General features: G+C 45.0%; 1 protein-coding gene across 1 annotated transcript in view; it reads right to left on the bottom strand.

Moving 5' to 3' along the window:
* The window catches only part of LOC126458367 (heparan sulfate glucosamine 3-O-sulfotransferase 1), a 145,193-nt gene extending 122,481 nt beyond the window's left edge, over positions 1–22,712 (bottom strand). Inside the window, exons 1-2 of the mRNA XM_050095379.1 lie at positions 22,459–22,712; positions 11,311–11,789 (exon numbers count right to left, since the gene is read on the bottom strand). Of these exons, the coding sequence (XP_049951336.1) occupies positions 11,311–11,789; positions 22,459–22,712 (733 nt within the window). The remainder of the gene's footprint in view (positions 1–11,310; positions 11,790–22,458) is intronic.
* Between the last annotated feature and the right edge of the window lie 2,029 nt (positions 22,713–24,741).

Genomic DNA, 24,741 nt, shown 5'->3' with positions numbered 1-24,741 from the left:
AACAAATGAACACTGACTGGGCTGGGACACACAACATCCACAATTACACTGTGTTTTGGTGAAGTGCAAAGTGCTTTTCCGACCTTATTTGTGAAAATACATGCTATATTTACGTGTGCATCACAGTACCTGAACATGATGCTTAGAATAAAAGGGCTTGCCACACGAAATCGTAAGTAAAAACGAATATAGGTGGGAAATATCGCGACAAACTAAATTACGTTTAGATGATAGGTTAACTCCCAACAAAATTTCTCATCCACTTCTTTTGGTTGCAGATGACAAGCTACCTGTTATAAATAATACACAAGTGGTCCAGAAAAATCGTGCACACCAAGTATAAAGGTATTAACGAAAGGAAACGAATTATTGTATGAACTAAATATCCACATAATTTTGTAATAATTTAGTAGATATGTTCACATTACACATTAAATAAAACGGAAACTCATTGATGATGACACAGTGGTGCTGAAACATGTTTGGAAACTTGGAAGAAACGGTGTTTCGCATAACTGGCGGGCCTTACATCCTACGTTCTTCATATTGCTGCTGCCTCTTCTCACCATTTCTAGCTTGCTCTCCCTCGTTGTCATTGTCATATACTCTGTCCATCACTATCACTGGCTCTCACCCACTTCCGCTTTCTGTATCTCTCTCGAGTCCTCCCCGCCTGGCACTGTCTCCCTCACTCTTTTCCTGGCACTGTTCTAGCACTGTCAGCTATGTTCCACTGGCGCTGTGTGTCTCTCTTTGTATCACACTGGCAATGTCTCCTTTGATCTTTCTATAACACAACCAATGGGTACTACCTTCCAGTATTTATTACTTTTCCGTCTCTTTTCCACTGCCATTTTCTTCCTCCCTTTCAGTTCAAAAAAGTGCGAATATATTCGGATGCCAAAATTTTGGGGAGAATTTTAAAGGTGCTGAGGAAGGTAGAATGAAGCAGCTTTCAGAGTCTTTTAAATAAACAAGAACATAATCGCATTTTTGAGCTCCTATAGGAGCATATTTCCGCTGGTTCCCTTCTTTTCTCTACTGCAAGCAGGGTAGGCAAGTCATTTGAAAAGAAATGTATCGGTCAGTAAAATTTAGAAAATTTTCGTTTGTGAAATTGAAATAACGCAAAGCTAATTTTAGGCGTCACACCGGATTTTAGTTGCAAAAAATTTTGTATGTCCTTCTTTACTATAACATGGAGTTCCCAGATGATAACGGAGACACTTTACAGCATATTTCTCCGTGGTACGTTTCTTTATAAACTACGTTTTCGCCTCACGCCGGGCATTACGTGCGTATTTACGTGCACAGGTAGGGTAAATTTTGACCACTCTAGCTCGGAAGCGATAAAGAGGGCAAAGAAATTCTCACGGCTGTTGCAGATGGGGTGGGATCTTAGAAATATATCGTAATAATTTCAGCCATTTCCTGTGCATAACTGTCTTGAAATCTTTAGCAGGGTTTTGGCCCACTGGTGATGGTGAAAATGTAGTAAAACCACCACTTTTGTGGAGTTTTCTGGGGAACCGCTCATGAACTAATGGTACCTTCATAAGTCCTATCAAGTACACCGTAGACCACATCAAATTCAAAAAGAACTAACCGATTTACTCCATTTGCCTAAGTAGGAAGAAGTGAGCAATATTAATAAGGAACAGTACTTTATGATAGTGACGCTAATACCTTCCTTCTGTTAGGCATATAAATGATCCCTAGCCTAATATCCAAAACACTTTTGCCTGCCTTCTTATCATCAATAGAACCCGGAACATCCCATTTTTGTGTGCAGCGTAATGGAACATAATAGATACGCTTGCTGTAGCATGCATACCGATACGTGCTCAAATAATGAAGATTGACTGATGGCATTTCCAAAGCCAGTCGTAGACTATAGCCGTCCTGTTTCCCGTCTGCCTGAGCAGGGAGCATTTTCGTGATTATCCGCCAATATTCATAACAGCGTTCCTATGTTTTGTTAACTTTTATGGATTAAAATGTAATAAATGAAATTGTAGTTAGAAATTAATAGGTAAGTCCCTCAGAATTCTGAATTTGATCACTCGAGCACTTAAATATGCATCATGGCGCCACATCTGATACCAGATTTGCTTCAGTGTGCCGTCGCTGAAGGACAGAAGTAGCCTATATGTCAGAGCTCTCCCACGCTCCGGGTCCACGTGACGTATCCGTCTGTCACTAGTGGACCGTCTGTCACTCGTGGAGTGGGAAACCCATCACTCTACTGGCTCGCACAGCTACTGCTGCGAATACATTTCTATATGAAGCGATAAACCGTGCCCCATTACGTGGCATAGTACCGGACGGCGGATTGTATTGTCTTTAAATTCTAGCGCTGGTGGCAACAACTCAACAACTGTCGCGCCACTGCTTATGCGAATTTGAGTTGAAACAGCAATGTGTTTCGGACTGGCAACATGTTATATGTTTAATTTTTGTGTCATTCATACCACTGTTGACAAACTGCATGTTGCGGGCCAGACCTGAGAATACTCTGCACGGCAGGTCAAGCCAGTACTCCATACAAAGTATAAAAACGGCTGTGCATATATATATATATATATATATATATATATATATATATATATATATATATATGTGTGTGTGTGTGTGTTTGTGTGTGTGTGTGTGTGTGTGTGTGTGTGTGTGTGTGTGTGTACGTAGGTTTCACGTCTCCTACTAAACCATCGATTAAACCTATCAAAGGGGATGCATTGGAGGTGGTAAAGCAGTGTAGCCCGCGACGAGAGAATACCCATACTTTAGTGATCCAGCATTTTAAAATGAGAACACTTAGAGGCTTGCAACACATAATTTCAAATCTTTACGAAATTTTTTTCTCTTTTACAACCCCCAGAAAATGATGAAAGGAAAAACAAATTGTTGTTTACTACATAATCGTTGCTCCTGCAGTAAAACTGCCACATGAAGAATGACGTTTTAGTTTATTATTTCTTTATTAGTAACTGTATTAGTGACACATTTTGTAGACAGTATTCACATATACCAGTAAATGTAACAGAAGAACTACATCATTGTATGACACTTGGTTCAGGAGATACGACGTGATAAACAACGTATACCTGAAAACTTACCACATTGTGTTAGACGTGTAAATTTATTACATCATTGCTACTAAATCTGTTCGCAACACTTCTTGCAGACAATATCCGCATTTGACTCTGGATGTAACTACAAAACTGTATCATTGTACGACACATAGTTCAGGAGATAAGACGCCATAAATATTAAGCTGCGTGAAATGAAACTGCAGGCCGAAACTCGTTACACATGCAGGTGAAATATGTGTAAAACTACGTGTTAAATATGTTAAGTATGTGTGAAATAAGTCTGACATGCGCGTATGTGAGCAAATTTCATTATAAACAGCTGCAACAGTTTCGGTCAAACTAGATACACATGTTAGTTACAATGTGGAAAAAAATACAGTAGAGATGAGAGTGATAAAGAGGAGAGAGAAGGCAGGACGTGGAGGCAGCACAGACAGGAGGACGAGGAGGAGGAGAGGGTGAAGAGAGACAGGAGAGGGGGAATATGGATAGAAATGGGGAGCGGAGGAATGGACACACAGGCAGCGGCATGGGGAATGAGGAGATCCGGACAGTGCAGAGCATTTTTTCCTCTGTAGTCCTTTGTTTCATACAATTTCTATGCAGTGTACAGAGTGGTCCATTGATACTGTCCGCGCCAAGTATCTCACGAAATAAACGTCAAACGAAAAAACTACAAAGAACGAAACTCGTCTAGCTTCAAGAGGAAAAACAGATGGCGCTATTGTTGGCCCTCTAGATGGCGCTGCCATAGGTCAAACGTATATCAACTGCGTTTTTTTAAAATAGGAACCCGCATTTTTTATTACATATTCGTGTAGTACGTAAAGAAATATGAATGTTTTAGTTGGACCACTTTTTTCGCTTTGTGATAGATGGCACAAACGTATAAGTACGTGGTATCACGTAACATCCCTCCAGTGCGGACGGTATTTGCTTCGTGATGCATTACCCGTGTTAAAATGGACCGTTTACCAATTGCGGAAAAGGTCGATATCGTGTTGATGTATGGCTACTGCGATCAAAATGCCAAACGGGCGTGTGCTGCTCGGTATCCTGAACGACATCATCCAAGTGTCCGGACCGTTCGCCGGATAGTTACGTTATTTAAGGAAACAGGAAGTGCTCAGCCTCATGTGAAACGTCAGCCACGACCTGCAACACATGATGATGCCCAAGTAGGTGTTTTAGCTGCTGTCGCGGCTAATCCGCACATCAGTAGCAGACAAATTCCGCCAGAATCGGGAATCTCAAAAACGTCGGTGTTGAAAATGCTACATCAACATCGATTGCACCCGTACCATATTTCTATGCAACAGGAATTGCATGGCGCCGTGCGGGATTAGCCGAGCGGTCTTAGGCGCTTCAGCCATGGGCTGTGCGGCTGCTCCCGGCGGAGGTTCGAGTCCTCCCTCGGGCATGGGTGTGTGTGTTTGTCCTTAGGATAATTTTGGTTAAGTAGTGTGTAAGCTTATGGACTGATGACCTTAATAGTTAAGTCCCATAAGATTTCACACACATCTGAACATTTTTGAACAATTGCATGGCGACGACTTTGAACTTCGTGTACAGTTCTGCCACTGGGCACAAAAGAAATTACGGGACGATGACAGATTTTTTTCACGCATTCTATTTAGTGACGAAGCGTCATTCACCAACAGCGGTAACGTAAACCGGCATAATATGCACTATTGGGCAACGGAAAATCCACGATGGCCGCGACAAACGGAACATCTGCGACTTTGGCAGGTTAATGCGGCATTATGGGAGGAAGGATAATTGGCCCCCATTTTATCGATGGCAATCTAAATGGTGCAATGTATGCTGATTTCTTACGTAATGTTCTACTGATGTTTCACTGCATGACAGAATGGCGGTGTACTTACAACATGGATGTCCGGCACATAGCTCGCATGCAGTTAAAGCGTCATTGAATAACATATTTCATGACAGGTGGTTTGGTCGACGAAGCAGCATACCATGGCCCGCACGTTCACCGGATCTTACGTCCCCGGATTTCTTTCTGTTGGGAAAGTTGAATGATCTTTGCTATCGTGATCCACCGACAACGCCTGACAACATGCGTCAGCGCATTGTCAATGCGTGTGCGAACATTACGGAAGGCGAACTACTTGCTGTTGAGAGGAACGTTGGTACACGTGTCGCCAAATGAACTGAGGTTGACGGACGTCATTTTGAGCATTTATTGCTTAATGTGGTTTTTACAGGTAATCACGCTGTAACAGCATGCGTTCTCAGAAATGATAAGTTCACAAAGGTACATGCATCACATTGAAACAAGCGAAATAAAATGTTCAAACGTACCTACGTTCTGTATTTTAATTTAAAAAACCGACCTGTTACCAGCTGTTCGTCTAAAATTGTGAGCCATATGTTTGTGACTATTACAGCGCCATCTATCACAAAGCGAAAAAAGTGGCCCAACTAAAACATTCATATTTCTTTACGTACTACGCGAACATGTAGTAAAAAATAGGGGTTCCTGTTTAAAGAAACGTAGTTGATATCCGTTTGACCTAAGGCAGCGCCATCTAGCGGGCCAACCATAACGCCATCTGCTTTCCTCCTTCAAGCCAGAAGAGTTTTGTTCTTTGTAGTTTTTTCGTTTGACGCTTATTTCGTGAGATATTTGGCCCAGTCACGATCAGTGGATCACCCTGTATATCCTAGACTTTTTCCTCTCTCTGATCACTTCCAACAATCTTCTTTCTTCGCCTGTTTTCTTCATTACCTATTCATTCTTAAACCTGTAAGTCCACTTCCACACTTGAAACTACTGGCATTACTATATCTACCATGCATAGTTCAGAGTGGCTCAGAAAAAAACACATCCGCACATAAAATGTACTGCTATGAAACGATTGCATTAAACCGAGGACAATATTCCTAAAAATTGACGTTTGGAAAGTAAGTCGAGGAATAAGTCAAAATAGGTACGCAGCAAATACAAGACTTAATAAAGAAAATGAAGCTCCTGCATGATTCCGTGACCATTGTGGATATTTTGTGAATGAAACCGTCCAGATCGCTTATTAAAATTTCTTTATTCACTGCGTCGTTTCGGTTACTGCCATCATCAGCTATCAGGAAGTTTAGATCTTACAAAAGAAGGTTCTGTATCAGTACTGCAAGATGACGACGTCGAGAAATTTGATAGGATAACCAGCAAATAGAAGTCGCCCAAACAGTTGATCAGTGATCCATACTAGAGCCGAAACGGAAGCTACGCAGAGATGTCAGAAATACTGAACTCTGTGTTCCGGAATTTTATCACTGCGAAATGTGACTAAGTGAGATCCTTTACTGTCCGATTACACAATAAGTAAAGTAATGCACGTAGACAGTCCTTCTGTGGAGAGCTAGCACTAACATTCGCATTCGCAAGCGTAGCCAGGTCAGGTCTCCCTGCTGGCGAAGGCGATATGCCAGGAAGTGACCGGATTCCATTCATTACGCCGACCGCGACTCACACGCTCAAAGGAAGATATTTTTAGGACGGGCGCTGAGTCCGGCTCGGTCACGCTTTACTGCATTCGCGCACACTTTCGAGTCAACAGTATTGGAAGACATGCAGAGAGCGACGAACTGCCGCCTAGAGAATTCGTTGCAAAAGCGACAAGAGAAACTGGGAAGGAAAGTTAATTTTGAAGTGCTCGGAATGTGAGGCGTCCCCGCAACACTATGGTGATGAAAATAAAGAGAAAAATAGATTAAGAGAAAGAGAAGGGACAGGGAGAATGCTCTTGATACTGGCGGGCAGAAATCGTGCACGCAACCAATACTGACGGTGCTAACAAAAGCCCTGGAGTTCAGCGGACAATGGAATTGGAAAATGATATTGGAGGACATTCTACGATATGTTTTTCATCTGAGGTTGAGGGAGACGCCTAGGAGCCAAGCCACGGGGATCAGCCGATATTCGTCTTCGGAGTATAACTGCCACACACCAGAAGTTGGCTTACCCAATCGGTCGGGCGCGAGTATAATAAACTAACGGAAGTGTCGAGGTAACATATTTAAATCATTAACGTTGCAGGATCACAGTTTAATGTAAGTCTGAGAAAGCCTATTGCAAATGTGAAATGCTAGTACATTAATAACCGGAGTAACCGTCAGAATGGTGAATGCAAGCATGAAAGCGTCCATGCATTGTGCTGAACAGGTGCCCAATGTCAGTCTAAGAGTTGGAGTTCCATGTCTGTTGCACTGATGATGACGATGACGATGAAGTCCCATACTCCGTGACAGAGCATAGGGTAACGATGTGGGAGACCCGCACCGCCGTACTAGGCAAAGTCCTAGTGGAGGTGACTTGCCATTGCCTTCCACCGACCGTAATGGGGATCAATGATGATGAAGAAGACAACAAAAAAAAAAATGGCTCTGAGCACTATGGGACTTAACATCTGAGGTCATCAGTCCCCTAGAACTTAGAACTACTTAAACCTAACTAACCTAAGGACATCACACACATCCATGCCCGAGGCAGGGTTCAAACCTGCGACCGTAGCAGTCGCGCGGTTCCGGACTGAGCGCCTAGAACCGCTAGACCACCGCGGCCGGCAAGAAGACAACAACACCCAGTCATCTCGAGGCAGGGAAAATCCCTGACCCCCGCCGGGAATTGAACCCGGCACCCCGTGCTCGGGAACCGAGAACGCTACTGCGAGACCACGAGCAGCAGACGGTCTGTCAATACAGGGAGGTTCATGCTGGTTGCGGATGACGCTGGAGTTACCTCCCAGTGATGTCGCTGTGTTCTCGTTTGGAGACATATCTGATTAGGAAGCAGTCAAGGCAACATCACGACACTCTGTAGGGCATGTTGTGTTAAAACACCAGTACGTGGGTGAGCGTTATCCTGTTGGAAAATACCCCTTGGAACGCTGTTCGTGAGTGGTAGCAAAACAGGTAAAATCACCACACTGACGTGCAAATTTGTTTTTGCACGGGAGTGCTCCTGCTGTCATATCCCCAGGTGTAGACCCAATGTGTCTAGGTCGTAGACAGGTTGGTTGCAGGTACTCACCTGACCTCCTGCTAATCAACACATGGCCACAAAGTAGAACCGACTTTGTTCATAAAATACAGGAGACCTCCGCTCCACCCTCCAATCAGCTCTCGCTTAAAACCGCTGAGATCGGCAAACTGAGGTGGTATGGGTTCAGTGGAATACACTCTGAAGGGAGTCTATCTCGGTGTTGTCCTTGAAGTAACCGATTTCTAACAGTTCGTTGTGTCACTGTGATGTCAATTGCTGGTCGAATTGCTTTTGCAGATGTAGTGCGACGCGCCACAGCCAAATGCCGAACACAGTGGCCTTCCCTCTAGGTCATGGCCGTGCAACGTGTCCGTCCGGATTCCGATCTTCTTGCTATTATACCTTCATGTGACCATCGTTGCCAGCAATCATGTACAGGGCTTACAACCCCGCCGAATTTTTCTGTAATGTCACGGAAGGAACATCCAGCTTCTCGAAACCCATTTACACGACCTCAATCAAACTTGGTGAGCTGTTGATAAATTGCTTCGTCGTTGTCTGAAAGGCATTCTTGAGTAACATCAACTCACTATGCCCAGTCTGCAAGGTAACTGTGGCCCTCGACTGTTACGGCGCGTATTTAAAGACAAGCTCATATGCATCCTCATAGTGGCGCCACAAGGGCTAGTGTTATCCAACTGGTGCCAAATTTCAAAAGCTGTCACCTTTTGGATGTGGAAACACGCCTACCAGCTTTCGTTTCTCTCACAACTCCTTCTTCGTGTTGCGATTTCTTTTCGTTTACTGTGTATACTTATTGAGAAAGACCTGGGCCAAGTATCCGCAGCAGTCTTCTTCACGCACGCCAAACAGTGCAGTGCACTGCCAACGAAGTTCAAGCTCTGGTGTTTCATTCAATTGCGTAATTAACTATTTATGGAGTTATGCAGCGTAAGTGTTTTCTACCGGTAGTAAGAATATGTAGTGCTTAAACAACGTCTGGTGTCTACGGCAGGAGGCGATACGTAACGGCGGAGAGCTTGTGATACACTTAAGGAGGAACAACAGGTTGAAGGGCGAAAGTATTGCTCAAACTCAGGATTTTTTTTCTCCGTACTGGAATGTAGTAGACCAATGGGGTCTACTGCAATGAGTAAACCATACATTGAAGTTTTTATTGGTACTTTTTACTGATAAATATTAACATCTTCATTGTGTAACTGGGATTTTTCCGAGGCAGATCTAACTCCGGTTGTGGCCATCGGAAACAAGAAATTAATATAGCACCCTCAACCTTGCTGTAATTTTAGTTCATCGTAGGGATTTGAAAAAAAAATGGCGAAATTATAGATATTTGAAAAATGACCACTTCTCGGGCCTCTCATTTTTGCCGAAAAAAAACAACGTTTTAAAAAATCGGCTACGATGAACTAAAGAGAATTCAATTTTCTACAAGGGAGACAAAAAATCATTGAAACCGGATGGAAATTTTAGCATGCGCGACGACCATGCCGAAAGACATGGTTTTGAAAAGAACGCGTTTAAAGTTTGACAAGCATTTATGACATTATTTAAAAAAAGGGCAAAGCTTAAGCTTATGGGGTATCATCGATGCCTGGTCCATAATAACTATAGCCCCGGCTAGTGGATGGCCGCTTTCTGCTACTTTGACCTGATATGCACTCATTTTTGTCCTCAAAGCCCTTTTCGTTGTTGAGCGCATCGCCGCTGGCGCCTCTATCTTCAAAGAGTCGACGCGTTTTGTTACGGAGTGAAGTCATGCGCCGGCACGCGAGTTGGGAACGATAGAGAAGAGATGGTTGTGAGAAGACTTCAGCCCTTCGCACGCTGGTCGACCAGTCTGCAGGGCGACAACGTGACAGCAACGGCTCCTAAGTGAAGAGGATATAAGCGCCGCGACTGACTGGCCACGCCCCAGTTCAACAGTAGCTTCAAGACTACCGACCTGGATAGAAGCGTCAACGCTCGTTACTTCGCTTGTACACTCTATAACACAGACTTACGAATTGTTATACTGAAGAGATTGCTTACCAACGGCCTTGCTGCAGTGGTAACACCTCGTCAGATCACCGAAGTTAAGCGCTGTCGGGCTTGGCTAGTACTTGGATGGGTGACCATCCGAGCGCTGTTGGCAAGCCGGGTGCACTCAGCCCTTTTGAGGCAAACTGACCACATACCTCTCCATATCCGGATCCAGTGATGATGCCTGTGAGCTGAGGATGATACGATGGCCAGTCAGTACCCTTGGGCCTTCCTGGCCTGTATTTTTTTAGTTAGAAGAGAGTGCCTATTTTGTATGTCGCCCTTTGCTTGCGATTCTTCTGTATAACTGTCAAAGTTAAGCATTATCATTTACTTTTCTGTAGTAAAACTCTTTAACACGATCTGTTTGAACTGTCTTCTAGTGAACCGAACACGTAGAATTCCTAGACTCCACATATTTGACGACGTGCGTGGAGACATAATATATTTCATTGCCAATTTTGATCTGAAGGGCATCTGCCACGTGCGTTAATCCAGCATAGCCCACACTGAATAGACATACGGCCAAATTTGAAGCAATTTTGACAATTTCGTTTCGGCTGGACGTTATTTTGGAGCGTATCTCCAGATGAGGCTATTGACACTTTCATTCACATTTTGAGTACAACCGCCCAAACAATGCTCCAGCATGAAATTTTTACTCTAGAGCGGTGTGTGCGCTGATATGAAACTTCCTGGGACCGAGATTCGAACTCGGGACCTTTGCCCGGGGCGTGAGTCGTGCTTGGGTAGCTCAGTTGATAGAGGCAAAGGTCCGGCACACAGTTTCAATCTGCCAGGAAGTTTCAATGCTCCAGCAAATCAGATTTACTCATATCGGTATAAATAGTGGTGACGGAATCGATAACGACTTGTGGCAACCAGTTTCTTAACACCGAGGGGTACCGTGCAAACTCGGCTTCAGTCGCTCACAGAATCGTTATTTTTTCGAGTTCACACATAATATTGTGGAATAATTCTTCGACGTCCATACATCCCAATTTTGTAACAAAAAATAAATAAATAAATAAATAAATATTTATCGACCGCCACCCTGTCATTCCCACTTAAGGCTGTCTCGAGGACATTGCTATTGTCTTTAGACAGCCAGGAAACGTTACAGTAAGTTCTGTGGCGAGATGCGGAGCGGGCCTGCACTGTGCGGGGACGCACCTATAATGAGCGCCTGCGGCAGGCGGCGCGACGTCCTGGCGAAGTGGACCCTGCCGGCGGCCGCCGCCCCCGGGCCGTCGGTGCCCGCCGCCTGCAGCTGCAGGTGCAGCTGCTCCTCGCTGGCTGCGGCGGCCGCGGCGGCGGCGGCGGCGGCCGCGGCGGCCAGCTCGGCCTTGAGCTGCGCCGCGGCGGCCGCCCCCGAGGACTCGAGCACCGAGTGCAGCGCGCCGTCGTACAGCAGGTGCAGCGCCAGCAGCAGCGACACCAGCGCCACGCCCGCAAGCGCGGCCGCCACGCGAGGCCGCGACACGCACTCTGCGCACGCACCACTGCCGCTGCCGCCCCCGCCACTGCCGCCCCCGCACCCTTCCGGCGCTGCCCCCGAGCCCGCCGCCGGCCCCAGCAGCGGCTCAGGCGTCGAAGATCCGGACGTCGTCGCCGCTGCCGTCGTCGTCAGGGGCCTCATCGCACCCCACCATCTGAAACACAGCAACACGCACACACTGACATAAGCGAAGGGGAACCGTGTGGCGCGCTTGGATATAGAAGAATGTCGGACAATGCGTTACACTAAGAGCGCAAGGGAGCCATTTTGGCTGGCATGATTCAGGACGTCGGTAAATGTGACAAAGCGACAGAAGTTAGTAAACATGGATTGCTAAATGATACAATAGCGCTTTTTCGTAGTTAAACATCCGTCAAAATGGCGTGAATTAACTATTACAACACGTAAAGAGTGTCCAATTTTCGGTAGAAATAATATTCCAAATTCGTCAACTGTGATAAGAATAATCGAAAAATTCGGAAGTACTGGTTCAAATTTTCATGGAGGGAAAACACAACACGACCTCCTATCGATCCTTCAGAAGCAAACATCGCCTCATTTCTTCAGATTGTACCTGAGAGGCCAACAACATCGATTACTTATCGTGCACAAGAAATGGACATTCAGACAGTCACTCTGCGCCATATTCCCACTAAAGATTTGTATCTCTGTGCTTACTAAAATGACTCAACAACTTCTACTGGCATAGCGAAAAAGACTTCAAAAATTCCATTACTAAATAAGAAGCGAATTCCGATTTTGTGGACTAAACCATCTTCAACGACGACTCCCATTTTAAGCTGGATGGCTTCGTTGACAGTTTCCGCATTTAGGACTGAGAAAATCCACCAATGGTTGAGAGAAAGAAAAGAATTCCCATCGAGTGAACTGAACTCCGGAGGAATCACTGGATCATTTTTCTTTTTTTTGAAACGAGGTGGGTACAGCATCAACAGTAAATGGTGGACAATGTTCCAACGCTGAGGAGGAAGACAATTACTTCGTCTGAGATTTCTGACCATAATAACGAGTGTTTTTGTTCTTTATTGGGACCAATTATTTAGATTTTTCTTATATTTCTGCAGTAGTTTGACAATCTGACGCTCGTTCTGAAAAACCAGTTTTGGCACTTAAAATAGATTTATGGTACCCTTTCGTAGTATTTTTAAGGATTACACTATTTTTCATATTTTTTAAAGCTAGAATCGAACTGCTTTCTTTTTTCCATTCGTTTAAATAGGTACTGCATTTTACCACACGGATGGGCAGAACTGCGTGTTGCGCCCCTGACGACTTTACCATTTTTTATTCCGAGATGGTATATTTTAAGGTGAAACCGATTAGTATCGTGTTGCTGTGTTGCTGAATTTACAAGATCTGAGTAGCCTTAATTTGTAAACGTAGTGGTCGATGAAGCTAATTTATACGGGGTGGTTGCGTAAGAGCGTGCAAAAATGTAACAGGACATAGAGAATGCTCCACAGAACAATTTGAGGCAGGAAACCTGGGGTCGGAGAAGCCAGCTTAAGGAGATATGGAAGTAAACTTGGCTAGCATTTTGTCTAGCGTTACCATTTTCCAGCTTATTTACAACGGGCATGCGTAAAAGTTTACACTTTCTGTGCTGTTTATTTACATATTGGTTTTTTGTTTCCTGCAAGGAAATAAGCTGGAGGAGCCTAACAACTAGGAAGTCAAGATGCAGGTATGTTTACTTTACTTTACTTGTTTATAAAGTCGCTCTGTTATATGGTATTTACAGTGTCCCATGACAGACGCCTTACTACACTGTGGATGTCCGCAACCGTCTGTGCTGTATTTCCTGGTCACTGGATTGGAAGGGGAGATCCTATTCCATGGCTTACGAGGTCACCTCACCTGAATCCCCTTGACTAATTTATATGCGGATATCCAAAGTCACTTGTGTACGAGACCCGAGTGGATAAGGAGATGGAATTAGTTTCCAGAATTGTAGCTGCATGTGTTGTGATTCGAAATACATCAGAGATATTTGTCAAGGTGTGTCACAATCTTGTTCGACGATGTCATACTTGCATTGAGGCCGATGACCGTCAGTTTCAGCACTTTTTGTAGGATATAGTACAAACTGTACGTTCATTATGTCAATGTTGTTAAGTGTAACTAATGTAAATAAAAAGTACATAGTAATATGATTTTATTCCTATTAACTCCTTAAGATGCCGACTCCAGGTTTCCTACCTCAAATTGTTCAGTGGAGCATCCTCTATGTCCTCTTAAATTTTTACACGCTCTTACGGAAACTCCCCGTATGAATTAAAATTTAAGGTACAGCGTTCTGCCCCATTTTTCCCACGAATAGCCCTGTATTTGTGAGCCGGATTCCAGTGCGAGCACCGAGTAGTAACGAGCACAGTGGTATCTGGAAACAGTAGTGAAACAGAATCTTCGACGCGCTGCCACAGAGCCTTGTGGACCGAGAGGTGTGAAGCAACGCACAGGGGGAGGAATTCGAGCGCCGTGGACCGGCTAGCTCCCCCTGCGCAGCGCGTTCCCGGCATGCCATGGGCGGACGCGACCTGAGTGCGTCGACGCCGACCCGCCACCTTCCTAAGTCTGGCGGCTTCCGGCCGCTCGGAGAAGCCCCCTACGTGCCCGCCGTCTCTCATCTGACCTCACCTCAGCGTGGCTCCTCTCACGAACGCAGGCGACAGGCTCAGTTTCACTGCCACAAGGCAGCGTATATTTTACAAGCGAAGCCGGTTAAAATAAAGGTACTTGTATTGGCACACATGTGTTTACTTTCTCCATCCGTGGGTTCACAACCTCTGAATGCTTCAACCAATTCTTATGGTCATCGTAGGCCGACAATTTTCTTTTATAAATACGAAGCTTATTGCACCATTACTGGCCAGTTTCGGCTTGTGATCATTTAAAATTCCTGCAATATTAATACCAAAAAGGCTAAAAGGTGGAAAGTCTTGAACATAACATAATGCATTCAGGAAATTAATGTGTAGCACGTCATGCACACTACTGGCCGTTAAAATTGCTACACCAAGAAGAAATGCAGATGATAAACGGGTATTCATTGGACAAATATATTATACTAGAACTGACATGTGATTACATTTTCACGCAATTTGGGTGCATAGATCTCGAGAAATCAGTACCCAGAACAACCACATCTGGCCGTAATAAAGGCCTTGATACGCCTGGGCATTGAGTCAAACAGAGCTTGGATGGCGTGTACAGGTACAGCTGTCCATGCAGCTTCAACACAATACCACAGTTCACCAAGAGTAGTGACTGGCGTAATGTGACGAGCCAGTTGCTCGGCCACCATTGACCAGACGTTTTCAATTGGTGAGAGATCTGGAGAACGTGCTGGCCAGGGCAGCAGTCAAACATTTTCTGTATCCAGAGAGGGCCGTACAGGACCTGCAACATGCGGTCGTGCATTATCCTGCTGAAATACAGGGTTTCGCAAGGATCAAATGAAGGGTAGAGCCACGGTTCGTAACACATCTGAAATGTAACGTCCACTGTTCAAAGTGCCGTCGGTGTGAACAAGAGGTTGTAATGGTACTTGAATTACGTAACCATTACGGCACCTCACCTGGACCTCTCGATACCAGTAATATTCTATTGTCCGCAGTTCGTGGTCGTGTGGTAGCGTTCTCGCTTCCCGCGCCCGGGTTCCCGGGTTCGATTCCCGGCGGGGTCAGGGATTTTCTCTGCCTCGTGATGACTGGTTGTTGTGTGATGTCCTTAGGTTAGTTAGGTTTAAGTAGTTCTAAGTTCTAGGGGACTGATGACCATAGATGTTAAGTCCCATAGTGCTCAGAGCCATTTGAGCCAGCTGAACCACTTGAATATTCTATTGTGTTTCTGTGAAGTAGTTGACATGTTTCTGAGACAGCATTCGGATTTGATTTCATTGATGTGGAGGTGCTTTGATGCATCGATATGTTTATGTTAAAATGATATTATTCTTGTGTGTATTCCTTCTTTTGTCGCTATGATCTTTGACGTTCTTGTAACTCTTGATTTTTGGGCGCGTAAGCAGTTAGTTGTTAGAGAGTCGGACCTTGAGAAGGTCAAGTCTTGGACGTCATGTTGGAAAGACGCATATTGTAGTCAGTTTATAAAATGAGAACTTTAACAGTGAGGAAGATGTTTTGTATTGTGAAGTGATGTTTTGTGTGTTACGTGATATTGCAACAAAAGCAATAAAAAGGAAGTGTAACTTAAATTCGCAGTGCTGATTATTTTTTTACATCACCATTGAGCTAAATTTGAAACGTTTGATCTTCAAGAATGGTTTGTGAATCGCATCTACAAAACTTTTGAATATAGCAGAATAAAACCTAGGCCTCTTTGCATCCGAGCGTGGAATCATCACCACCTAGATTTTCGACGATTGAGCCATGATTTTACAACGAGACCAGCGTGGGAAACACAAAAAAATGAGTGACTAGTTTATTCATTATTACATGAAATGACTTTATTAACTGTGCTCTAATGACACCTGCCACATAATAACTATGTTGTTGCCCGAAAATGCAGTATTTAGCTGCGTGAGCAACACCACAATCATTATTAAATTTTGACCTTTCTTGTGATAGGGTTGTTAGAAGGTGACCGACACGTGTAACCAATGGCACCCCATACCATCACGCCAGGTGATAGCCAGTATGGCGATGACGAATACACGCTTCCAATATGTGACCACCGCGATGTCGCCAAACACGGATGCGACCATCATGATGCTGTAAACGGAACCTGGATTCATCCGAAAAAATGACGTTTTGCCATTCGTGCACCCAGGTTCGTCGTTGAGTACACCATCGCAGGCTCTCCTGTCTGTGATGCAGCGTCAAGGGTAATCGCAGCCATGTTCTCCGAGCTGATAGTCCATGCTGCCGCAAACGTCGTCGAACTGTTCGTGCAGATAGTTGTTGTCTTGCAAACGTCCCCATCTGTTAACTCAGGGATCGAGACGTGGCTGCACGATCCGTTACAGCCACGCGGATAAGATGCCTGTCATCTCGACTGCTAGTGATACGAGACCGTTGGGATCCAGCACGATAAACCGCAATCGCGATAGGCTACAATCCGACCTTTATCAAAGTCGGAAACGAGATGGTACGCATTTCTCCTCCTTACACGAGGTATGACAACATCGTTTCACCAGGCAACGCCGGTCGACTGCTGTTTGTTTATAAGAAATCGGTTGGAAACTTTCCTCAGGTCAGCACATTGTAGGCCAACCTTGTGTGAATGCTCTGAAAAGCTAATCATTTGCATATCACAGCATCTTCTTCCTGTCGGTTAAATTTCGCGTCTGTACCACGTCATCTTCGTGGTGTAGCAATTTGATTGGCCAGTAGTGTAATAGAATTGCTGTTGATAAACGACTTCCAAGTCCTTGCTTACGACATCTAACAGCACAACGTGGCCTTTCACTTCCAAAGAAGTAAACACAGTCGTTATAAAACTGCGGGAACAGGCAATGCTCAGAGAACGTGTTTTTACCTTGACGTTTTACAGACTCGATATACACGAGCAGAGAGGTAACTCGTCTGGCCACAGTGTTGCATTCAATTAGTGCCTTGTCACTGTTCTAAGTTTAAAAGAGTTACATCCTGTATTTAAGTACCATTTTTTTTACTCATCAATCTTCTCGCTGGTTGGACGCCGCCTGCCACTAATTCCTCTCCTCTGCTAACGTCACCACTTCAGAGCAGCACGTGCTACCTGTGTCTTCGGATATCTACTGGACGTATTCTAATCTCTGTCTTGCTCTAAGGTTTTTACCCTCTGCAGTTCCGTCTAGGACCGTAGAGGTTGTTGGCGGATGCCTCAACACACGTCCTACTATCCTTTCCCTTCTTCTTGTCAGTGTTTTCCTATGTACCTTTCTTCACGGATCCCACGGAGAACCTTCTCATTCCTTATCAGTCCACCTGAATTCTGTAGCAGAACGTTTGAAACACTTAGATTCTCTTCTATTTCGGCTTTCCGACAGTCCATGTTTCACTACCATACAATGCTGTGCTCCACAGTTACATTCTCAGAAATTTATTCTTCTAATTAAGATCTGTGCTTGATACTATGAGACTTCACTTGGCCGATAATGCACTTTTTGCTAGTCTGCTTTTTATCTCCTCCTTGCTTCGTTTGTCATTCGACATTTTACTTCCAAAGTAGCAGAATTCCTTAACTTCATCTACTTCGTCACCACCAATGTTGACGTCAAGTTTCTTTCTATTCTCTTTTCTATTCCTTTTCATTACTTTTGTCTTTTTTCGGTTTACTCTCAGTCCATATTTTTTACTCATCAGACTGTTCTTTTGATTCAGCATTTCCTGCAGTTCTTCTTCACTCTCACTGAGAGTAGCAATGTAATCAGCGTATATAAACTCTGATATCCTTCTACCCTACATTTTAATCCTGCTCTTGAACCTTTGTTTTATTTCCCTCATTACTCCTTCGATGTAGAGATTGAATAGCAGGGGCGAAAGACTACATCCCTGTCTTTCACACTTTTTAGTAAGAGCATTTCGTTCTTGGTTTTCCCATCGTATTGTTCCCTCTGGGATATTCTACGTATTGTACATCACCCGTCTTTCCTGTAGTTTACTCCTACTATTCTCAGAATTTCAAACACCTTACACCATTTCACACTGTCGAATGGTTTTTTTTTTTTTTTAAGTTTGACAGATCATTCGAGCATATCTCGATTTTTCTGCGGTCTTGCTTCCATTATCAAGCGCAAAGTCAGAACTGCCTCTCTGGTGCCTTTGCCTTTTCTAAGGCCAAACTGATGGTCATCTAGCAGATCCTCAGTTTTATTTTCCATTCTTCTGTATATTAATCTTGTCAGCAGCTTGGATGTATGATATGTTAAGCTGAACGCGCGATTGCTTTCGCACTTCTCTGCTTTTCCTATCTTCAGAATTGTGTGGGCGATATTTTTCCGAAAGCTTTAACGTACGTCGCAGTCTCATAGGTTCTAAACACCAACTTGAATAGTCGTTTGGTTGCCATTTTCCCCAATGATTTCCAGTGGAATGTTTTCTATTCCTTCGAGAGTTCTTTTAAAGCATGACTTTACGACCAGATACCCTCTGTCTTCTTTATCAACTCCAGTTTCTTCTTCTATCGTCAGACAAGTCCCTCCTCCTCATAGAATACCATGGAAACTAATTAACACAAGATATCACTTTTACCACAGACAAATTATTTTAGTAAAAACAAGATGTTTTCTACGGAGCAGTAACGAGTATAACTCATGTGCCTGCACATACATACGCCGCAAGCCGCTGTATCGAGTATGGTGGAGGGTAGTTTGCACGACTAGTTTCCTTTCCTGTCCCACTCGCAAATACGATTAGAGCGAGGGGAAACGAATGTCGATATACCTTCGTTCGAGCCCTAATTTCTCTTATCTTGCCTTCGTCGTCCTAAGGCTCAATATACGTTGGTGGCAGTAGAATCGTGCTGCAGTCAGATTCAAATGCCGGTTCTGTAAATTTTTCAATAATGTTTCACGAAAAGAACGTCGTCCTGCCTCCAGGGACTCACATTTGAGTTCGGGCAACATCTCCGTAATTCCTGTCTGCTGATAAAGCTACCAGTAACAGATGCCGTAACTGATTCGATGTCTTCGTTTAATCCGATCTGGATTGTAAGCCAAACAAATGAGCACTACTCTTTTGAATGATGGAATTAGTGTTCTATACGCCGTCTCAATAGTGGATGAGCTAGATGAGGCTCATATTTACATTTAGAATGACGACTTTTACGTTTCCTACGTTTTACCGGTTCTTCAGTAAGCACTTGTGAACTGCATTAAGCTTTTCGTTAAATGCAAGTCACAATCCTTCCATTTAGTGCACTGTAGGCACACGGTCTGCCATGGTCCCAGATAACTTGTTCCATGCCCGATGGCCTATAAGGCGCGAATCGGGTCCTGTGGTATAGCCATTCATGCTGCGTTCATCCGTGGTGTTCGGCATTGGGTCACAGCGCTCCACCCGTCGTTCCACCATATAGCACACATTTTCGATTGGTGACAAGTCCGGTGATCTTGTGGGCCACGACAAAAGGCTGACATCCTGTGACATCAAGAAGGTACGTGCTCGTGCAGTAACACGGTCGTGCATTGGCTCGCTGGAAAATGGCGTCTGGGGTGTTGCGCAGAAAGGATATGGCTACGGGTCACAGGATGTCACTTACGTACGTCACATTGGTCACAATGCTCTGGACAAGCACCATCTATGATTTGTGGCTGTATCCAGATGCACCCCAGACCACAAGACCTCGAGCTGGCGCTGTGTATCCTGTGCGAATGCCGTCAATCTGATGCCGCTCTCCCTGTCTGCGGCGAACCAAAATGCAGCCATCATTTTCAAACAAACAGAACCTGGATTCGTCCGGAAACACTGTCTGATGACATTCCTGTCCCCAGTGTTGTCGTTCCATACACCATTGCTGTCTAGCGTGTTTCTGCACATTCGTCAAAGGTAGGCGGAGAAGTGGGTCGACACACACGTAACCCAAGCCGTAATTAACGGCGACGGAGTGTCACCCATGATAGTGTACGATGCGTTACACTGTTCCATTGTTGCGCTAGAGCCGAGGAGGAAGCAGATCTGTCCTGCAATACCATTAGGATGAGGTGTTGATCTTCCCGGGTGGGGAGCGGGGGGGGGGGGGGGCTGGAGAGGGGTGAGAGGGGGGTTGTGTGGGTGCTGCGACCTGACTCATCTCGTCGTGTTCTACGGCCTTCAGTGAACCATTCTGCACATAGCCGTTGCACTGCAGAAACACTTGGTCCAACACGATCATCAGTTTCCTGGATTGATGCACCGCATTCTCTCATGCCAATAATACGCCCTCTTTCAAACTCACTGTTTTGACGGTACTCTGCGAGGCATCCTGCACGTCTGCTCAAGTCATACCGATCCATTACCTTCCGTTTATAGCAACAACGAGAGCCACAGGCACATTTTACCGGTGGATGGTGTTTGCGCCGTGATACCGAAGATGACCTCCAACCCGGGGGCTGACATGGTTCAAATGCTAATCACTTCTGCAGAACATGCTAATTTACATGCCCTATGAATATGAACGTCCTATTCCTAGTTGTTCAATATGCTCTCGTTTTTTCTGAACATGTGTGTAAAACTACCATCTGGTATACGCTTTCACTATGGTTCACAGAGTATGGTTGTAGCTGAAGGGAAAGTGCGAGTCCGCTGCTCGACCTCGTCCTGGTTCCAAACGAAGAAGCTTAGGAAGCAACCTCTCATTTTTTCACCTAATTACTTCCGTGAAAACTTTATCTACACTACTGGCCATTAAAATTGTATGGTATGGGGTGCCACTGGTTACACGTCTCGGTCACCTCTTGTTCGTATTGAAGGCACTTTGAACAGTAGACGTTACATTTCAGATGTGTTACGACCCGTGGCTCTACCCTTCATTCGATCCCTGAGAAACCCTACATTTCAGCAGGATAATGCACGACCGGATGTTGCACGTCCTGTACGGGCCTTTCTGGATACAGAAAATGTTCGACTGCTGCCCTGGTCAGCACATTCTCCAGATCTCACGCCGATTGAAAACGTCTGGTCAACGGTGGCCGAGCAACTGGCTCGTCACAATACGCCAGTCACTACTCTTGATGAACTGTGGTATCCAGTTGAAGCTGCATGGGCAGCTGAACCTGTAGACGGCATCCAAGCTCTGTTTGACTCAATGTCCAGGATTATCTAGGCCGTTATTGCAACCAGAGGTGGTTGTTCTTGATGTGTTGGTAAATGTGCCAACACCTTGTAGATAGAGGAGGCCGAAATGCACGCTATCTAACGCAGACGGGCGTGAATTCTGGAACAGGATAAGTAGTGAATGCTAATAAGAAAAGTATGCAGCTCCTCGAATACTTAACTTTTATTCCTTCATGTGAATACAGCATTCTTGATGAGACATTTCATACGATAACTATCAAACTATGTAAGGCTAATGGCGCCTTGCTGGGTCGTAGCCATGGACTTAGCTGAAGGCTATTCTAATTGTCTCTCGGCAAATGAGAGAAGGCTTCGTCAGTATAGTCGCTAGCAAAGTCGTCGTACAACTGGGGCGAGTGCTATTCCGTATCTCGAGACCTGCCTTGTGGTGGCGCTCGGTCTGCGATCACACAGTGGCGACACGCGGGTCCGACATGTACTAAATGGACCGCGGCCGATTTAAGCTACCACCTAGCAAGTGTGGTGTCTGGCGGTGACACCACAGTTCTGGGTACTGATTTCTCAGGATCTATGCACCCAAATTACGTGAAAATGTAATCACATGTCATTTCTAGAATGATATATTTGTCCAATGAATACCCGTTTATCATCTGCATTTCTTCTTGGTGTAGCAATTTTAATGGCAATTAGTGTAGCTTTCAGGCTGGCCTAGAGTGTAGTAGGGCAGTGACTGTAAGTTAATGTCTTTACAGCGGGAGATGTGTGACGGATTTAAACCAGACAATGTACTAATAGCGGAGGGGATAGCGCCGAGCCAGTTTAGCAGTTCCTCTCGACTATAAATTCCGTAATGCAGTTTCCGGCGGCAATGAATGTCCACGATCGTCCCCTCGTGCTGCTCGGCCATTTCGCTCCTGGGAAGGAGGCGTTACGAGTGTCAACGGGCGTGTCTAGCATTCCTAGCCTTCCATTATGTGCTCGCCGCATAACTCTACGATAGAGTAGTTTGATTTGCGTAAAAGTCGGAATACCGTGGCCGTAAGCTGCGCCTTTTGGGAAAGTGACGCGGGCAACCGAGCGGGATACTGCGGTATATAAATAGCAGTGGCACGAGGCACAACCTGTTCCGCTGCCGCTCTGCCGTTAACAGGCGGCAGGACGCTGGCCGCTCGGCCGCCCACCAGCGCGGGGCGCCTCGCAGGTGCCGGCAGGTCTGCTCCAGGCGCGCCCGTGGAACGCCAAAGCCTCTCACCAGCAGAGTATGACAGTACGGGTACCGTCAGCTTCGACAGCTCTCCTCGCCGTACAGTAGCCACGTACTCACTGGAAACTGTCGTCATTACGCACACAATTAGAGAGCACATACGTGCTGCCGAGACTTGCTGCTAACGGCACCACCACGTACGTTATTCTTGTTTCCAGAATGAGATTTTTACTCTACAGACTCGAACTCGGTACCTTTGCCTTTCGCGGAGTGAAAATCTAATTCTGGAAACATCGCCCAGGCTGTGACTAAGCCATGTCTCCGCAATATCCTTTCTTTCAGGAGTGCTAGTTCTGCAAGCGTCGCAGGAGAGCTTCTGTAAAGTTTGGAAGGTAGGAGACGAGGTACTGGCAGAAGTAAAGCTGTGAGGATGGGGCGTGAGTCGTGCCTGGGTAGCTCAGTTGGTAGAGCACTTGCCCGCAAAAGGTAAAGGTCCCGAGTTCGAGTCTCGGTCTCACACACAGTTTTAATCTGCCAGGAAGTTTCATTATTATTGTTGTTGCAACCGCTAATTCGGTTTGACACAGCTCTCCGCGGTTCTCTATCCTGCACAGGCCTCTTCATCTCTGCATAACTACTGCCATTTTCATCCATTTAAACGTCCTTACCGCAATCGAGCCTCGGTCTCCCTCCATTGCCAATGGACTGCCCCTTGATGTGTCGTATCACCTAGGGCTGTTGATAAAATATAAAATGTTCAAAAGTGCGTGAAATCTTATGGTACTCAACTACTAAGGTAATCATTCCCTAAGCTTACACACTACTTAACCTAAATTATCCTAAGGACAAACACACACACCCATGGCCGAGGGACGACTCGAACCTCCGCCGGGACCGATAAAACATTGATGTCGCTATTTCTTCCAAACACACAGCTATTTATAGGTGACCCCTTTACGCTAAATGTATCGATGTCGAAATGGCAATATCGAGTGCCGGCTTTTTTTACATTTTTTTGGTAATTTTCGGTAAATATTTCAAACTGTTCTCTCGAAACTGTATGTTGTTGTTGTGGTCTTCAGTCCTGAGACTGGTTTGATGCAGCTCTCCATGCTACTCTAACCTGTGCAAGCTTCTGCATCTCCCAGTACCTACTGCAACCTACATCCTTCTGAATCTGTTTAGTGTATTCATCTCTTGGTCTCCCTCTACGATTTTTACCCTCCACGCTGCCCTCCAATACTAAATTGGTGATCCCTCGATGTCTCAGAACATGTCCTACCAACCGATCCCTTCTTCTAGTCAAGTTGTGCCACAAGCTCCTCTTCTCCCCAATCCTATTCAATACCTCCTCATTAGTTATGTGATCAACCCATCTAATCTTCAGCATTCTTCTGTAGCACCACATTTCGAAAGCTTCTATTCTCTTCTTGTCTAAGCTATTTATCGTCCACGTTTCACTTCCATACATGGCTACACTCCATACAAATACTTTCAGAAACAACTTCCTGACACTTAAATCAATACTCGATGTTAACAAATTTCTCTTCTTAAGAAACGCTTTCCTTCGCATTGCCAGTCTACATTTTATATCCCCTCTACTTCGACCATCATCAGTTATTTTGCTCCCCAAATAGCAAAACTCCTTTACTACTTTAAGTGTGTCATTTCCTAATCTAATTCCCTCAGCATCACCCGACTTAATTCGAGTACATTCCATTATCCTCGACAGTGTACTCGGACAATATTTTACTTTCACTTTGTGAAGGAGTCTTACTGCTCTCTCAGCTTTCACCACGTCCAGTCTTTCTCTTTGACTATGTGAAGCAAGTATAGGTGACAACAGAGAAGAAGTCTGATTGCACTGGAGGTGGCGGTGTAAATGGAGCAACAAGATTTACGATGTAAAGAATAGCACAGCAGTTGTGTTAAAAAAACAAATTTTAACGCAACTAGTGTGCTATTTCTTCCCAGAGGCATTCTTCATAACTAGCTGCTGAACATTGTGAACAAAAATCTAAATGGCAAGATTGATTTTTGCGGTGTATGGAGAGGTGTAAGGGGAAATTCTGACGTAATCGGCGTGCGGCGCTACCGAGAGAAACTGCAACTTTTATGTTCACGCAAGTTTGGCACTACAACTGCTATGTCGCGGCGTTTGTAGA

This window comes from Schistocerca serialis, chromosome 1 (genome assembly GCF_023864345.2).
Source record: "Schistocerca serialis cubense isolate TAMUIC-IGC-003099 chromosome 1, iqSchSeri2.2, whole genome shotgun sequence".
In the NCBI taxonomy this organism is placed as follows: Eukaryota; Metazoa; Arthropoda; class Insecta; order Orthoptera; family Acrididae; genus Schistocerca; species Schistocerca serialis.
Note: the sequence above shows the minus strand (reverse complement) of the source record. Positions and strands in the feature narration are given on the sequence as shown.